At 55.6% G+C, this 17,899-nt stretch overlaps 1 protein-coding gene across 1 annotated transcript in view; it reads right to left on the minus strand.

Annotated features, from left to right (window-relative positions):
• Positions 1–16,618, minus strand: part of LOC111149586 (fatty acid desaturase 2) — a 29,371-nt gene extending 12,753 nt beyond the window's left edge. The window contains exons 1-5 of the mRNA XM_022506706.1: positions 16,264–16,618; positions 8,535–8,645; positions 6,644–6,841; positions 6,430–6,531; positions 3,549–3,674 (exon numbers count right to left, since the gene is read on the minus strand). Coding sequence (XP_022362414.1) covers positions 3,549–3,674; positions 6,430–6,531; positions 6,644–6,841; positions 8,535–8,645; positions 16,264–16,470 — 744 coding nt within the window. The 5' untranslated portion in view covers positions 16,471–16,618. The remainder of the gene's footprint in view (positions 1–3,548; positions 3,675–6,429; positions 6,532–6,643; positions 6,842–8,534; positions 8,646–16,263) is intronic.
• Positions 16,619–17,899: the final 1,281 nt, after the last annotated feature.

The raw sequence follows: 17,899 nt of genomic DNA on the forward strand, positions 1-17,899 counted from the left end.
AGCTTCCCGAAACACTGGAGAAACACCGATCCGCATAACCAAAGCAGGATGGACCCAGGACTGAACTGGAAAAGAAACACCCAAGAGATGCATAAAGAAAAGTATAAAACTCTTCTAAGAGAAGGAAAAAGAGGCTTGAGGAACAGACCTTACTGACCAAGCGTGAGGACGGCGACTCTTGCTAGGAGGGCTGCCGGCCGGGGTGGAGGGAGGGCTGCCCGAGGCTCGCAGACGGCGCCCCTGTGTGAGGCTGACCGCCCAGCCTAGGCACGGGGCTCAGGGGGTGGCCCCAGCACAGGTGGGGCCGTGCACCCTGACAGGGGTGCTGGGTAACTTGGCTGACTCCAGAAACGTGAAAGGCGGACACCAACCTACCCACTGCCCTTCTGGCCAAAGTTAGTTCAAAAGCGAAGCCGCAAAACACTGAAAATAATACATAGGAACAACTTTCTTGGGGCCCCTGTCTGGCTCCGTCGGTAGAGCGTGGAACTCTTGATCTCGAGGTTGTGAGTTCGAGCCCCACAGTGGGTGGAGAAACTACTTAAAAATAAAGTCTAAAAAAAAAAAAAAAAAAACACTTTCTAAGCTTGAAAGAAATTAGAAGAATCGGCAGGTGGCAAAAAAAAAAAAAAAAAGTGAATACCTGTTGTTACATAAAACAAACAAAATCCTCCCAGAAGTCATAAATGAGACCAAAAGGCAGAGAACTCACAAGGAAAGGGGCTTCAGTGCTGAGATCGCTCTACTTAATTTCTCCCTAGCCCTTTGGAGCTGGTTTGTTTACCTGGGCTTGGAGATAAGAGGCCCGACCTCCTTGCTCTGGAGGCCAGAGGCTTGCTCAAAAGGCCCAAAATCTGGTGATGTGGGGCCGGGTGGGTGGCCCTGCTGTGGTGTGTGGCAAGTGGACCTGGCAAAGGACAAGGCCATCGGACCCACTGCTGCCCGGGCGGGAGCACGCCCTTGGGGACACTGCTCGACCAGGAACCCAGCAAATAATCTGGCCTCTTCCCCCACACGTGTGTAAGAGGAGAGGCTGTCCATGGGGTACTGTGGTCCCAGCTGTGGTCTTTCAAATACTACTAGCAACAGGATAACCAGATTTCCGAAATCTCGCACCCAGCACCGGCCTCAACGCTGACATTCAAGAGGTGTTTGGCGGGGAGGTGTTGGAAGAAGGCTTCGCGGCCCGTAGCGCAGAGCGGAGAGCCTTCCTGCCGGCAAAGCTCGTGAGACTAGGTTTCTGTTGCTAGGGACGCAGACAACATCTGGCAGAGGACAGCCACCAGCTCTCCAACTTGGAGCCTCACACAGAAAGGGAAGCCTTGTCTTCGCTCATCAGAAGGCCCCCAGTCTAATTAGCTGCATTATCTGGACACCACTAACTCAGGCTAGCGAGCCGCTTGCTTGAAGGAGGCAAGCAGCACGTACTTTGGAAGAGAATATAATCCCTGCCTGGTCCGCGAGGCTGCCGGCTTCCCAAGCACGGCGTGTTGGCTAATTTCCTCCACGATTGACGATGTCGCAGAAAACCCACGTTTTGACTCGGATATTCTCTTGGATGGAACTGAGATGGGAAAGGCAAGGTGCAAGCCGGAACTGGAAGAACAGGCCCTGCCCTCGCCTCGTTCCAAGCCTCGGGTGCCAACAGTGTCGGGAATACAGCACAGGTGGGAACCCGAGGCCCTGCTCCTGCCTCAATGGGCCCCGCTTGACAGCGGCTTACTGAGCCCCTTCTGAGCCCCTCCTCTGTGCCCGGCACTAGGATGATTAAGAGCTGCACAAAAGCAGCAGGATCTTCTAAACTTGGGCTTACTTCATCATCAGCCTTCCAAAAAGCAAAGTACAGGTAGATGTTTTGGTAAACTAAACCCTAACATAGGGGCTGTCCTATAGGGGCTCTACTTTCAAAAAAAAAAAAAAGAAATGTGTTTAAATGAGGGCATTCTTTAAATGCATTGGAGGGTGCTTTGATTAAAAAGAAACAGAATTAGCAACAGGTTTCCTATCTTACAAAATAACATGGGTTAGATCATGGTTTAGAAATACACCGAGCACCAGACAGACCCAGGCAAAGACCAACGCAGTTGGACTCCTGAAAGAGGTCCGTGTCTGGTAAGGTGGCGAGTTACAGAACAGAATGTCTAAGTTTTAATTTTTTTTTTAAAGACTTTATTTATTTATTTGACAGAGGGCAAGAGATCACAAGTAGGCAGAGAGGCAGGCAGAGAGACAGGCTCCTTGCTGAGCAGAGGGCCTGACACAGGGCTTGATCCCAGGACGCTGAGATCATGACCTGAGCCAAAGGCAGAGGCTTTAACCCACTGAGCGATCCAGGTGCCTTTAATTTTGGTTTTTAAAATGCATATGTGCTGGGGTGCCTGGGTGGCTCATGTGGTTAAGCGTCTGTCTTCGGCTCAGGTCGTGATCCCAGGGTCCTAGGATCGAGCCCCGAGTCTGGCTTCCTGCTTGGCAGGGGGTCTGTCTCTCCCTCTCCCTCTGACCCTCCCCTTAATTGCACACGCACACGCACTCTCCCTCTCAAATAAATAAAATCTTTAAAAAATAAATAAAAACAAAATGAATGTGTACATAAAAGCAATCTGGGAGGATTTACGTCCTGCAGGCTATCCTCAGGGGAATGGTATTTGGGGCAAAGGGGGAGGATGGAGGTAATAGCAGATTCACTTTGTAATTTTGTATACTTCTCTGATATTTAAATGTGTGTCACAGGTAAGCTCTCTATTTATAATAAAAATTGGGGGCGCCTGGGTGGCTCAGTGGGTTAAAGCCTCTGCCTTCGGATCAGGTCATGATCTCACGGTCCTGGGATCAAGCCTCGCATCAGGCTCTCTGCTCAGCGGGGAGCCTGTTTCTCCCCATCTCCCTGCCTACTTGTGATCTCTCTCTCTCTCTCTCTCTGTCAAATAAATAAAAAAAACCTTTAAAAAATTTATAAAAAGAAATTGAGCTAACATAAAAATAAGACCATGTCCTACAGGGGAAGTAAACGACCTCACTGTCAGATCGGGGCCTCGCCCTAGGCTGGCCACTGAACTATAGGATCCTGAAACATCCCCCACCCCGTTCCACAGAGACTCCCTTTGTCACGTCTGGGGAAAGCAGGTTGGACCAGCCCAAGCTAGGTCCCTCTTGCCATCAAGGACTGTGACTCTTTCAGCAAGGTTTCCTTGAGCTGGTTTTGGGGACCATGTTCAAGGCTTGGACCTGTGCCTTCCTGCTGAACAGGGACGAGAGCTCCCTGGCCCCCAGGAAGAAACCAGCCAGGAAGTGTTCTTCCCCAGCCCATGGGAGGGAGAAAGGCACCTAAGGCTCATTATTTATGCATAAGGCCATTCCATCGAAATTCCAGCTTGAATCATCCAGAAATTCCAGCTTGAATCATCCAGGGCGCCCGGGAAGGGTTTCCAGGTAAACACGAGGTGCAGATGTGTTCGGATGACTCTGCAGCCCACAGGATTCCTTCCCGGGTTCCTGCCCAGGGAGCACACTTTCCCCATCTCCACATCAACACTGACCCTTTGGCCTACCTCAATGGGCTGCGACTCGCCCAGGACGAGCAAGTGCAGCATATTCACATCGGGGTCCTTGTGGAAAATGTTGGGCTTGGCGTGGTGCTGGAAGTGACGATGGTTCCACCAGTTGGCGGAGGCACCCTGGGGGGGGGGTGGGGGGGGACACACAGGATGAGTGGCACAGTTCCCTGGGGAACCCGTTCCCAGCACCGCCAAGACTCAGAACCGACTCCACCGTCATACACAAGGCCTCAGCCCCCCATCCCCGCCCGCCCCCCCGCCCCGCCAGCCTCCGAATGCTGCCCTGCCCGCCCTGAGGCAGGGCCCCGTGAAGGGAGCCAAGCCAGGCCATCCCTCTGGGCCTGTTTCCCCCCCACAGCAACGGCGGGTGAGGCCAGCTGGAGCCACAGCGCGTGGCGAGTGCCTCGGCCTGTGTGAGCGCCCCCCCCAACCCCTCTGCCTCTACACAACCCCTGAGGGCCGTGTTCTACGAACAGAAACACTTCTGTTTCAGTAACAGTAAGAAGGGGTCTCTGCTACATGGCCCAGGATTGTGCTCCTAGGTGTGTACCCAAGAGAAATGAAAACATGGCCACACAAAATTGTACACACACGTTCCCATTGTTCAAAGTGACCAACAGGTAGAAACGGTTGGGCCATGCCGCAGCAAGGTAGGAGGTAGGAGAAAGGTAGGAGGCACCCGCCACACTGTAGATGAGCCTTGAAAACTTCATGCTGAGGGAACGGAAGCCAGACACAAAGAACACGGATGTGACTCCATTTAGAGGAAATGTCCAGACTAGAGAATCTAGAGATAGCGAGGTCAGTGGTTGCCTAGGCCTGGGGTTGGGGGCGCGTGGGAGGGATGAGGGCATGGGGAGGCAGCAGCTAAGAGGGGTGACAAAAAAAGCTTCTTTTGGGGGTGACAAAGGTGTTCCCACATCGATTAGGACAACGGTTGCATAAATCTGTGAATATTCTATAAGCAGTTGGCAGGAGACACCCCAACATCCAGATGGGTCTTGCTGCCCTGAGCGGTGAAGACTCAGGGAGGTCCCCCCCGGAAGGCCACAGGAAGGCTTAATACGCCATCGCTGGCAGGAACAGGGAAGAGCTCCCAGGTTCTAACATGAAAATGTAAAACCACGATCCTAGGAGACAAGAAGCCTTCCTGGGTATCTATTTCAAGGTCATAAAGTTCTGTCTCACCAACGCAAGCTCTTGGCACACGTGGGAGGCATGTCTGTCCCCCAAGTTGCCCTGTGGCCATAGAAGGAAATGGGACCCTTCCGACTTCACTCTACTGGTGAACTACATCTTGATCAATCAACGCTTGGGCCAAGGGTCTGGCCATCCACAGGGAGAACTATCTGCTAAAACAAACATCTTACTTGGAAGATACTTTTGGCCCAAACACGGTCTTTGGACTCAGAGACGCATGGAAGGGCAACGCTGTGGCCTCCGCCTATAAGCACGTGTGTCTCACAACCCATCAGAGCGGAAAAACAGCAACAAAACAAAAATGTCAGTAAGCAAGGACTCAGAGGACTGAGGAACAGACGACACATTCACCTTTCCAGCCAGAAGGAGCCCGACTCCTGGGAAAGGTCACATGGAAAGTCTCCAGCACAAAGAAATTGAGGGGCAAGGCATGTTAGGAGTACGGCGATGTTTAAAATACACCGACCCAGGGATGTTCGTGGAACGAATGAAAGAAGGAAAGAGAGGTGAGCTGTGAACGCCCCGGCGGGTGAGTCAGCAAGGGGAGGCTGTCTGGCTCTTTCCGGACAGATCTAGTCCTCTGCTGGCTTTTTCTCCCTTCCTTCACTAGGCAGAGCCCTACTTCGTCTTCCTACCCAGAAGCCCTGCTGGGCCTGGGATAAGGAGCAGCCCTGGGGATGAACCAGGGGTCCTGAGGGAAGCCCTTGCCTGTCCAGGCAGAGTAGGGGCGCCGGGCACACTGAGATGGGGCCGGGAAAGACTAGAGAACCTGGAGGATGGGGCCAGACAGAGTTAAGAGTGAGGGGTGTTCTCTTGACAGAGGGAAGAGGCTGGGCGAGGGCTTAGGGGCCAGGCAAGCTGCAGGCAACTGGTTATTAGCTCAGCTGGAGTTTGCCCCGCTCCAGATCCACAGCCGGCCGGCCACGGGCTCCCTGTGATCTGGGTCATGGGGCAGGTTGGGGGGGACCCGCTTAACCCAGACAGGTAGCTCTTCCCAAGCCGGGGTGAGGCAGGATGGGATTCTTTAGGACACAGCCTTTCTTAGGACAGCAGCTGGGAGCTGCTGGGAGAGGGCTGAGTTGGGGAACGAGATGTTTCAGAATGAGCTGGCAAGGACTTATTTCCAAAATCAAGGAGATGGGCCAATCGGGTGAGCACAAGGTCACTGGCAAGGCCAACCTGTCTTCTTACGGACTTGCCTCGCTGTAACGTGTTGTGGGGTGACCTCCTCATCGGCGGGGGCCGGGGAGGGGGTGTGAGATGAACTACTTCCCCATGAGCTTACAACTGGTCCTGTGGCTCAGCGGATCGTTGTCTCTTATCTAGAGACTTCCCTGACAGCATCTCCTTTTCAGGCTAATAGGGATTTTTTAGATAAGTTTTTAGATAAAGAGCAAACACTATAAATAACATAATCAATGGAGTCAACCCACAAGAGCGGCACAGGCCTGTCCTCATAACCAGTACCCTGCTTCTCCGCCTAATAGGATCGGAGCCAGGCCGGGAAGGGCGGGGGTGGGGAGGGCTCGCCGAGTCCCAGGCTGGCTCCCGGGCATGCCGCGGTACTCTGCGGCCACAGATGCTGACCCGAGAGGACACCTGGCCCTGGGCAGAGTGAGCTGAGGCCGTGCCAGCCGCTAACTGATGGGCAGACGCCAGGGGTGCTGGCATTTACCTTTATGTGGCCGATGATGAACTTGTGGACGACGTGGTTCCAGGCGGACTTCTTGTAAACAGACAGGTGGCCGTAATCGTGTTGCAGCCATCCAGCTTGGGCCTGTGGAGAGAGGTGCTTTCAGGAGACCAGCTTTCCCACGTCCCTGGCCTCTGCGAGTGGGTGGGGGCAGTGGGAGGACCTCACCGGTCCCTCACCGGACACCACACCTCACCTGAGAGGTAGCAAGGATAAAGGCCGTGATGACGGTTGGAATCCAGCCATTGCCAAAGTAAAAGATGATGAACCAGGAAATGCTCTCCATGACGATGATGTGGGCCAGCAGGACGAGGAAGAACAGGTGATTGCTCTTGAACAGGTTCATGTCCTCGGCCGCCTTCCTCAGGGCCTGGAAGTCCTCGGTGATCTGGGACTGGGGAACAAGAGCACAGGGGAGGTTCAGCCACCCGGCTGCGCTGGAGGGGACCAACATCTTCTTGCCGGGGGAAATGGTGGCCAAGAGGGCCCCCCCCGCCACAGGCCTATGACCCGAGGAAGCCTGGCCACGGTGCACCACGCCCGAGCCGTCCACCTGGGCCTCCCCAGCCCCGCACATCACATGTTCGGTCCCAGCCAGGTCGGTGGCAGAGAAAGGCTCCAACTCGAAAGCTGGTATTTTGCACACCATGTTCACAGAGGCGTTACTCCTACACAGCACGAGCAGACCACATACGCATCAGTGGACATCTGGCCAGCCTGGACGTGGTCTCTCCACACGACCGAGTCCGATTCGGCCTCTGAGAGGCAGGAGAGCCCGATGGCCGCTGCCGCAGGGATGGACCTCGCAGACCTCGTGCTCCGTGACATGAAGCCAGACATAACAGGACAAATACTGTACGATTCCCCACTGCGGAGCCACCGGGAGCAGGCAAGTGCCAGACAGAAAGTGGAGCAACGGTTTCCGGGGCTGCAGGGCACAGGGCGGATGTCTAATGGGGAGTTAATGTTTCACGGGGACAGTTATAATTTGGGGTGATGAGTAAGTCCTGGAAGTGGATGGTGGTAAAAGTTTGCAGAACAATGTGCTGTGTCCCAAAGCCACTGAACTGTGCATCTAAAACGGGCTAAAATGGTAAAATTTGTGCTCTGGGTATGTATGTATTAACACACACACATACACACAAGCTCGCACTTTTGCACCACCCGACTCTGCTCCTACTTGCTCTGGCACTCTGTGGAGTCTCAGGGGTCGTGGTGGGGGGGACCCACCATAGGACAACATCCCTGCCCCTACAGAGCTCAGGGAGGCAGGACAGCTCGGTAGGTCCTGGGGATGGGGGACCGGGGAGGCCCTGGGGAGTCGGGGGCGACTCCAGAGACACGAGCAAGGCTGGGAGAAAAGAAGCGGCTGGGAGGCAGGGGTCGGGCAGGTGGGGGGAAGAGGTGCTTTGAAAGGGGTGGGGTGCCGTATGGGTGGAGGGAGCCAGGTTTGGGAGGCTGGGTGGTAAGTGGCAAAGGATCAGAAGAGTGGCTGACACCCATTTAAGTAGGGAAAGTGGGGAAAGCAGGTAGGGCCAGAGAAGCAAGGTCGGGAAGGAGGGAGCCCACAGGACCCAGAAGAGAGGAGAGAAGCTGCCTGCCTGCAGGGGAGCTGGGGAGGACGGAGGACGGAGCCACGGGTGGAAGGAGCAGGATGGACTCCCAGGTCAGCTCCAGGAGGGGTGAAGACAACCTCCCCCCGCAGCCCTGGGGAGAAAGGGGAGGGCCAGGGGCAGGGAGAGCCGGGGGAGGGGAGGCTGGCCTCTGGCACACAGAATGGGCTCTATTTCCCAGGGAAGGAGAGAGAAAACAGCAGGAGGACTGGACCAGAACTGAAGACCCTGGGCCCAGCCTAACTACTGAGACCCAGGAGGTGAGGAGGCTGGGAACGAATTACCCCAAGCGAGGGGCCAGCCCAGGCTGGCTGGGGGCAAGGGAAGGGGCTCACCGAGGAGTCTCCGAGTCCTGCCTGACCCCAGGTATTGGGCGGGGGCTCCCGTGGCCCACACCTGGCATTCTCTGTCTTTAGGCAGGCACCCCCTCTCCCTGCAAGCTCTCTCCTCCTTGCTTGGTCTGGGCATACTCACGTTCTTGCCATGGTCCTGGCTGGGCTCCTCCGGGGCCAGCTCTCCAATCAGCAGAGGCTTCATGAACTTGCGCACAAAGTCAAGGTCACGGTGGAAGGCGAGGAAGGCTTCCTGGGGAGGGGGAGAGCAGGCAGTGAGTGGGAGACCTCAGACCCGGGGAGGGCAGGGCTAACCAGCAGCAGCTCTTCGTGTCCCCACTTGGACCCTGATCAAGGCCTTCCAGGACCTGGCCCCAGATGCTCTCTCTGGCCTCATTTCGGCAGATCCCTCAGTGCCCAGTCTCCACCTTGAGCACACCGAAGGGGTGTGTGCAGACATTCAGGACGCCTCCAAGGGAGTCAGAAAAACGCCCCCCTGCAGGGAGATGCACGGGCTGGGCCCCAACTGTTGCTTTAAAAATTAAAAAAAAAAATAGGGGTACCTGGGTGGCTCAGTCTGTTAAACGTCTGCCTTTGGCTCAGGTCATTATCCTGGGGTCCTGAGATCAAGCCCCACGTCAGGGCTCCCCACGCAGCAGGGAGTCTGCTTCTCCCTCTGCCCCCCGCCCCCGCTCATGCTCAATCTCATTCTCTTGCTCTCTCTCTCAAATAAATAAAATCTTTAAAACATTTTTTTTAATGTGGTAAAATAGTATTATTATTATAACTCCAATGATAAAGTTATAACATGCATGATTTGGGCAAGTTTAGAGAATGTACACAAGAACAAAGAGGAAAAGAGATACCACTTAGAGAGCAAGTAACGCTGGCTAATATTTTAGCTGGTTTCCTTCTGGGTTTTTTTCTATTTGCGTTACTAAAATCATTATATTATATTCTATATTAAATCTATATTATTACATAAGTCATCTCCTTAACAAACATGGCATTTTCATTGGGGATGAGCTGGCATCATGGGTTACCGTATGATGTCCTAATGGCAAACACTTACCCTGCAGTGAACCAAATGTTGACACACTGAGAGATAGAGAACAAAGTCAAATGAAACCATGAGAAACCAAGAGAAACATCAACATCGTGGGGGAAAAAGTGTGTGTGTGTGTGTGTGTGTGTGTGCGCGCGCGCACGTGCGTGTGTGTGTGCGTGTGTCTGTGTGTTGGGAGGAGGTATTTAGGTTTTAAAAAACTGAAAAAGATAAAACAAAACGATTATAAGAAATGCAATGCTTGGGGCACCTGGGTGGCTCAGTGGGTTAAGCCTCTGCCTTTGGCTCAGGTCATGATCTCAGGGTCCTGGAATCGAGTCCTACATTGGGCTATTGGGCTCCCTGCTCAGTGGAGAGCCTGCTTCCCCCTCTCTCTCTGCCTCCCTCTCTGCCTACTTGTGATCTCTGTCTGTCAAATAAATAAATAAAATCTTAAGGAAAAAAAAAAGAAATGTAATGCTTGATTTGAAAGGCTCCTATTTGGAGGGGAAAAAAATAAAGACCCAGCTGTTCCACAAGACATTTTTGGGGTTGAATCGGAAAATTTGAATATGGATCAGGTATCTGGTCATAGGAAGGACTTACTGTTCATTTTCTTCATCACAACAAAGGTATTGTGATGATGTTAGAGAATGTCCCCATTCTTAGGAGCAGGTAGTGAAGACCTTAGGGACGAGATGGCATAACTGAGACAACTTATTTTCACAGGATTTGGCAAAAGAAAATCACGTACAAAAAAAATATATATACAAAGAAGGGGGATGCAAATATGGCAAGATGTTGAGATTAGTGCATCTTGGATGAAGAAATGCAGGTGTTTCCTTACTCTTTCAACAGTTCTGCATGTTTGAAAATCTTCAAATTTTTTTAAAATGAGGGATGAACCAGGGAAGTACCCACAACTCGTAAGCATGTTTAAACTCCCCACTAAAGTATCTCCTGACCGTGATCGCCAGGCCTCTCCCAATTCCTTACTGCATGCCCGGTATCGAGTCTTTTTACCTGTCTTTATTCTACTTGTGTCTAGAACAGACCAACAAACAATTTGTACAGTTTTAAAAACATGTCCGTGCCCCCCTACCTGAACAGAAAGGGAGGGAGGCAAAGGATCAGATCAAGTATATTTTCAGAGAAGAGACGTGAGGCCCTTCCGGGGCCCCAGGCAGGCAATGGCTGGCGCAAACCAGCTCTGCCCTCTGGGCCAGCTGTCACCACCCCGGCCTCAGCGACCTCTGCGAAGTGAGGCCCTTCCCAGCCCCACTGAGCCCAGAGGCCCCGGGGAAAGGCCCTCCAGCAGTATCCAAGGCAGGGCCTGGTGTCAGCAGTGCGCTGGTGAGCCGGACTGCCCTCCAGAGGCAGAGCCTACAGAAGCTCCTTCATTGGTCCTCCCCTGATCAGACCACCGCTTTCCAGAAACGACGGGAAGCCTTTGGTAAGGCAGTTTCCTGAGAGCCAACTGCTGTGTCTGATAACTAAACCACCACTCTCTACTCCTCACTGGGAGGTAAAATTCAAGTCTGCTAGCGACTCATTTCTCAGCCAGCACCCACTGCCCACCCCACCCCCCACCACCCCACCCCCAGGTCCAGGTCATGCCCTCAAGCCCCCGCCTGGGCTGGGGAGCTAGGTGGAGCCGATGGACAGACAGACAGACTCCCGTCCCAGCCCACGCCATTTCTGGAAGGCTCTCAGGTGGCCTCTCACCCACCCCTCCACCCCCGTGACAGGGAGTAAGTCAGGAGCCTCGTTTACGTTCCAGAAGGCCCAGGACCTGCGGTGTGGATGAAGACTCCGGAGTGCAAGCAGGGAAGGGTCTCTGCTCTAAGTGCAGAGCCGGGATCAAATCCCAAGTTCACCTGACTCCAGGGCTGTGGCACCACACGCCTCCTCCTGCTGAGGAAGCCAAGCACTGAGACCTGTCCTTGGTAGGTCTGATGGCGCTCTGAGCAGGCCAGGTGAAGAGCACCTGTGCACCCACCAAGCTTGTGCTCATGCCAGGGCCTTTGCACGGCACTTCCTCCCTCCTGGGAGCCCTGCTCCCATAGTGCCCCGTGGCTGGCTTTTCCCAACCACCCTCCAGCCCCACGCTCTCTCTTGGACATTGCCCGGTTTTGCCTTCTTCCTAACAGTTACCAATTCACAAGCTGTATGACTTACTTCCGTATGTCATTCTCCCCACTCTAGACTTTGATGAGCTCCACAAGGAAAGGGCCACGGCCGTCTCACTCACTGCAACTCCCGGGCCTACGAGGAAGCCTAAGGAGGGCTCACAGGTGAACGTGAGGGTCCAGTTTGCTCCCTCTAGCCTCAGGAAACACCCATTCTGCAATCATGTTCATACCCTTGTTGCGCTCTTTTGTGCAACCTGGCTTACACTCCTGAGACCACAGAACTCTTCAACCTCTCCAGCCCCCACTGTGGTGGTGGCAGAGTTGCCACATCCCGAGACACGTAGGGCTTGCCACCGAGCCACGGGCTTTGGGTGCATAAGCCACTAATCCTTACCGAACTCCAAGGCAGGTCCTATTCTAGAGACAGAAAGAGACGGAGGGAGGCGAAGCTACCAGTCCACCATCTCACTGCAGGTGTGCCTACTTCTAGAGTTTTCCAATGCAGATACACACGTCTCAATCAAAACGAGCTTCCTCCCCGCTGAGAGTTGAGCACTTTTGGCATCCCCCCCTTCAAAGTGTCACGAAAGAACCTCCCACTACTACAGAAGGTTCCCAGGAACTGCTGGGTTGGAGAAGTGTCTGGCTGGATCAGGAGGTCACCATGCAAAGTAAGATGGGGGCCAATCCAAATGTTGACTTTGGAGCAAGAATTGCACCAGCATCTGTCCTCACTTGAGAGGAAGAGAGGCCAAAGGCTTTCTGGAAGCCCTGGGCCAAGGGTGAAGAGAAAGGAGCAGCACCAGCTTGAGAGAGAGCAGACTGGAACCGTCCTCAGGCTGGCAGGTGCATGTGCTGCGGGTGCAGAGGGCAGGCTGTGGGAGGAACGGCCGAAGATTCCAGAATGGAAGATACCATGTGCCGCACTTCCTGCTTCCGCACCCCCCAGCGCCAACGCCAGCCAACTTCTGCCTGAAGGAGCCTTCCCCAGCCCCAGCCCCACTGGCGTAGAGCGGAGACCAGCTGAGACCACGGGACCCGGGGAACATGGAAGGAGCACCCCGAGGGCTCTCCGGGCTGCAGGGAACAGTTCTGGGAACCGGGACTCTGCAGAACAAGGGGTTAAAGAGGGAGAAGCTGAAGAAGTTCCCTGAGTTCTCAGCTACAGACAGAGTCCCTGACGTCCTCTCTACGGCTGAGCTGCTGGACTGTGCTCCATCCCGGGGAAAGAAGCAACAGAGGCTGCGGGCAGAGCGTTGCAGCTGACGTCTGGCACATGCGAGGCCCCGGGGACAGGAAGGGCCTGACTGCACAGAACGGAAGCACCTGCGTGGGTTCCACAGAGACTGAAGGGACCCTCACAAGTGATAAGTAGTGGGAGGAGGGTGAGCGGGTGCTCTCTTGAGGCTGTAGCCCGGGAGACTGGGACTGCCCTGCCCTAATCCCGCTCAGAAGGTATAGCTGTCCTCCAGGCACAAACAGAGGCAAAGTCAATGCCTTTTCCTTTGGCGAAAATGGGGTCACTCAACTTGTCTTCACACTCTTGTCTCTGATTTCCTGAACTCCCTAGCCTGTGTGCCGGGAACATGCACATACACGCACAGGAGGCTAAGGCACCCCCCATTAAGATCCCTCACACCCGTGTCCTAAAGTTGGAGACAGCCCCCTGGAGCCTGGTGGTAACGTCCCATTTCACAGACCTGTGAAAGCAAAGTTCACAGGCAACACCTTGCCTATGAATTCGTAAAGCTGGGATAAAAACCTGAGTCCTCTGCCTCCAAACACCACAATCCCCTCCCCCGACCCTGTCTAAAGAAGGTCAGAGATTCGTTCTGTTTTCAATCGGTCGCCTTTTGCTAAGAACAACATGGGAGCAGGTCCACAGACGGACAGAACCCTGACCTCTTCTCGCCTTCCCTGGGTTCCAAGAGGCGACTGACGCAGACGGGGCAGGAAAAGCTGGATAACAGACCTAGATGGAGAGGGTCCAGCGTCAAGCCCCAGCGTGAGAGGAAGGAGAGAAGCAAACCCACCAGATGGAGTCATGGTCTGAATTGTTCAATTTAACGCCCAGGGCCAGGCTCAGAGACGTGGAGACACTAAATAAATGTGTCATGAATCGTAGCTGAAGATTAAAAGCCCCAAGTGGGGAAAGTTCTGCATCTGCCTTGAAAAGCAGACATCCTTGGGACTCAGAGGGTTCCCTCTGCCAATGGGGATAGCAGAGGAGTGCCAGAGGGCAGGAGAGGTGGAAAAGGAAGGGAGGGAGGGAGGGAGACAGGGGAAAGGGAAGGTGAGCCTGGAGGGCTTGGTCATGGTAGATCCTGAGCTTAGGGCTGAGCGCAGCCACTGGAGCAAGTTTTTCAAACTTGAGCAAGGTTTTTAAACCTAAGAGCAAAGAGAGATACCTGAAGGTCTGATTGAGGGCGGGCTGCACTAATGGGCATGAATGTGTTTTGTGAGTTGCAAAAATTAAGCCCTGTATTCTTACAGGCAAGGCCAAGTTCTTACTTCTGCAGAAGCACCAAATGACAACTGCCCTTGGCTAGGTCACCCTTTTGGGAAGAGGCAGTCTTGACTTTCGAGGCCTTTCTCTCAGAATCAGGAAAACCCCTTACTGGGGTCCTGAATTGTCCCGAGAATGGCTTCCTTGACTTCTGGCCACTTAGGAGGCTGTTACTGCACTGAGATCGGCTCAAAACAGTGCACTGTGGGCTCCCGGGGATCCGAACTCTTATCTGCTGACCCATCCCTCCCCGACTTGGATGGCCTGAATACTCTGTCCCCAAGCTTTAAGGAAGAAGTCCATGCTCAGAGGGGCAAAGCCACGTGCCCCACGGCCTGTGACAAGGGTCTCCTGATTCCTCGCCTATCCCTGCCTCTTGGAGCCCTCTTCCCATACAACCTTGTGCTACCCATGGCCTTTCCCTGCCCTGGTCCCAGATAGCAAAGAGAGGAGAATCTAGTTGCCCACTCCATGTTAGAGCACCGTATCCCCAGTTAGCCCATGCGAGGCCCTAAAAGCCTCATCTTAGAAAGTGGTGAGCTTTGGGGATAAGGGCTGTGTAATGCGTCGCCAGAAGACATAAAATCGGCATAAATCTCGACTTTTTTCCACCCAATTCCTTGTTGCTCACTTTACATAATCCTCACCTTCTTTCCTCACTTGCCAGACGGACGAGGGACAAGAAGCAATGTTTCTAGTGCTTACTCGCGGCTTAGGAAGCACTCTGCCACACAGTACATATGTTCTCCACATCAGAGAATGTATTTCACAGTGGGAGGACCTCGACCAGGAGGCAGGTCTCTTATTTAAGAATAGCCCTTACCCAGCTTCCATAAACTGCCGCGTGACATAACACAGATGGTCTGAAAACCGTATGCCTGATAAGTTGTGGTGGGCGGTCAAGCCCCCAAGGCTGAGGCAGTGTTCCCAAGCAAGCAGGTAAAACCAGATGAGCCCAGAAGCTGTAGGCACCATCTCATGATGACCGCTTTCTCAAGCTTGCACACGGCTGGACCCCGCTCACCAAAGCCAGCCAAGATTGTAACTGCCTGCTCTGGCCTGCCTGGGTAGGCCTGTCCCAAGAAGACTTGGAAGAGGTAGGGAGATCCAAAGTTCCACGGTAGGAGAGGGGCCCATACAGCTAGGACAGCGAAAGCCCCCTACTGATCAGCACACTAGGCGTCCTGTGCCTGTCTCTCCCATGGCCTCTCCCCTACTCACCCCTCCCCAGGGGCCTCCAACTTGCTGCCTCCAAGAGGCCCCTTTCTTCCCTTCTGGACTCCCTTGGGTTCCCTCTCTCCAGTTCCCATCCTCTGGGCTCCAGAAGCATCTTCAAGAGATGCCAGGATTGAGGACTTGGGGATCAGGAGGGGCCGAAGGGGCCTTCTGGTGTGGGTACCATGGACCGCTCCGCACCCAGTACCTTCAGGAGCGCAGATAAGGGAAGGGCATTCCTGGCAGGATTTAGAAACAGAGGACCATTGAGTAGTTCCAAGGTCCGAGAGTAACCCCGGCCAGGCGGGACCTGTTGCCAAGCCAGCCTAGTGCTGCTAAAAACACGCCGCTGCCCCCCCCGCCCTCGCCCGGGCTTTGCAAACCCTCCTTCCAATTCCCCACCCCGGAGCCCAAGAACCGACCCTTGAGCATGAGAACAGCAGCTCCCGGGCGGTCTGTGCGCGGCAGCCATTGCAGACCTTCTCAGGGCCGCAGCGACAGCCTCTATCTTCCCCGCCCCCTACTCTGGCTGGAGAGTGAGGGACGCGCGCAGAGTCCCACACCTGGCCCGTCTCCCGCTCCGGTCCCCGGCGCCCAGGAGCGGCCATCTTCCACGCTGGGGCTGCCAGACTCCTGGAGCCCAAGCGCTCCCTTTGGGGAGTACCCGGCTCCGTGTGAACCCGGCGGAAGGATGGGAGGTGTGTTTCCTCAGCACGCGCGGCAGACAGTGCTCGCCAACGCTTGGATCTCTGCCGCGCTCCTGCCTCCGGGGCTCCAAAATCAGATGGCTTCCGCTGTCCTAAAGGATGAGGATTTGGGGCGGGGGAGGAGCGCAGGAGACACGCTTTCCTTGCCTCCTGGACGCCCTACGCTCTATTCGGCGTTGGAGGTCTGGTTTGGAGCCCCGGGATCCGTGGCTTCTGACTCCGGCCTGCGGCACAGAAAGGTGGCAGCAGACCCCCCACGCCCTTACCGTAGCATCTTCCCCCGCGTAGTGCCCGATGACCCGCTGGCCCCCTGGGTGCCGGCTGGACCATTTGGTGATGTTGTAGACCTTGCGGTCGATGACGAGCCACTTGTCCATGCGCAGGTTGTGCTTCTGAATCTCCTCCCAGCTGAAGGTGGGCATGGGCGCCTCGCGCTCTGTGGCCCCCTCGCCGTGGTTCCCCCCTTTCCCCATGCTGCCTGCTGACCGGGATGCCGCGTGCACTGTGGCCTCCACGCCCGCAGCTCGAGAGTGCGGCCCGGGCCCTCCTTGCTTTCGGCCTTTGTATTCTCCTACTCCTCCCGCGGCGTCCCCTCCCAGGAGCTAGGCAGTCTGACCCGGACCTTCCTTCCGACTCTCCCCGGCTTCCCAGTGCCCCCAAGCGGTCCCTTCCCTCCGCCCCGCCCTCCTCCCACCAGCCCGCGGTGGACTTTTCCCTCCTGGAAAAACTCCCAGGTCCCTCAGGACCTGGATGCGTCTTCTGCCTACACCTCCGGCGTCCCCCGCCCACGGCTCCGCCTCCTCCCGCGTTCCCCGCCGCCCGGGATTCCACAGTGATCAGCAGAGCGCCTGCACCAATCCCGGCGCGTCGCCCCGCCTGCCATTGGCCCAGGAGGATCTTTCGAAGGCCAGCGGGCTGGAGCGGTGGTCCCCGGCTCCCCCGGCTTCCCCGCCCGCGCGCCCGCGGAGTCTAGCCCAGCCGAGAGGCCGCTACGTGTCCCCCCTCCTCCCTTCCCCGCCCTACCCGCCTCCCCCCCCCCCCACAGGCCCCGCTCGAGCCCCGGGGCGCAGTAGGGGATCCCAGAGGAGGGGGGCGGAGGCTGGGCGCCGCGCGCTCCGGGGCATGCTCCGGGGCATGCTCCGGGGCATGCACCTGACACGGGCTTGTTCATGGGCCGCCCGGGTGACGCCCTTCCCCGGCCCGCCGGAATCGGGACGCGGGAGTCTCCGCATTGTCCGGGCTCTGCCCATTGGCGCCGTCCTGCAGCCTCCCTGGACAAACGAGAAGGCCTAGGACTCGTCCAGGGCTCTGAACCCTGTAATCAGGCGCTCTCCGAAGAAAGAATTGCAGGACCTCGGCTCTGCTTCTTTGTGCTAGGCGCCATGGTGGTGGGGGAGAGGGGAGGGGGCGCGGCGACGGGCGGGACACGGTCCTTGCCCTGTACACAGGCTAGTTGGGCGACCGGACAGGGAAGCCATACAGGACCGACCCCACACGACGCAGTGGACAGTAGTACCCGACAGACTCCAGGAAATAAAGATGGAGGCATCGAATGGCTAGGTTGGAGAAGCAGGTCCCCAGACTCTAGCTGGACGGAGCTGGCTGGAGGGTCGGTGCCCGGATCCCTGATCCTGAAGGTGGACTGAGGCTAAGTGGAATTTAAGGATGAACAGAGGGAGGTGGGGGGGTGAGGACAGCCTTGGGAATCAGGAGTTCATAAGCGGCCCTCCTATTTCAGTGGGATGATTTCTAGGTCCCCGGGTGCCAGCACAACCCCCCTCATTAGCTTCTCAGCCCAACCCTGTGAGGTGAACGTGTAGCAGGGCTAACTCCATCTTGAATTGATTTTGCCCTGAACACTTGTCCATCCCTTGTTACTCCACAGTCCACCTGTCTGAGGGC

The sequence above is a fragment of the Enhydra lutris genome, unplaced genomic scaffold (assembly GCF_002288905.1).
Source record: "Enhydra lutris kenyoni isolate GAN:26980312 unplaced genomic scaffold, ASM228890v2 scaffoldscaffold22, whole genome shotgun sequence".
Classification (NCBI taxonomy): domain Eukaryota; kingdom Metazoa; phylum Chordata; class Mammalia; order Carnivora; family Mustelidae; genus Enhydra; species Enhydra lutris.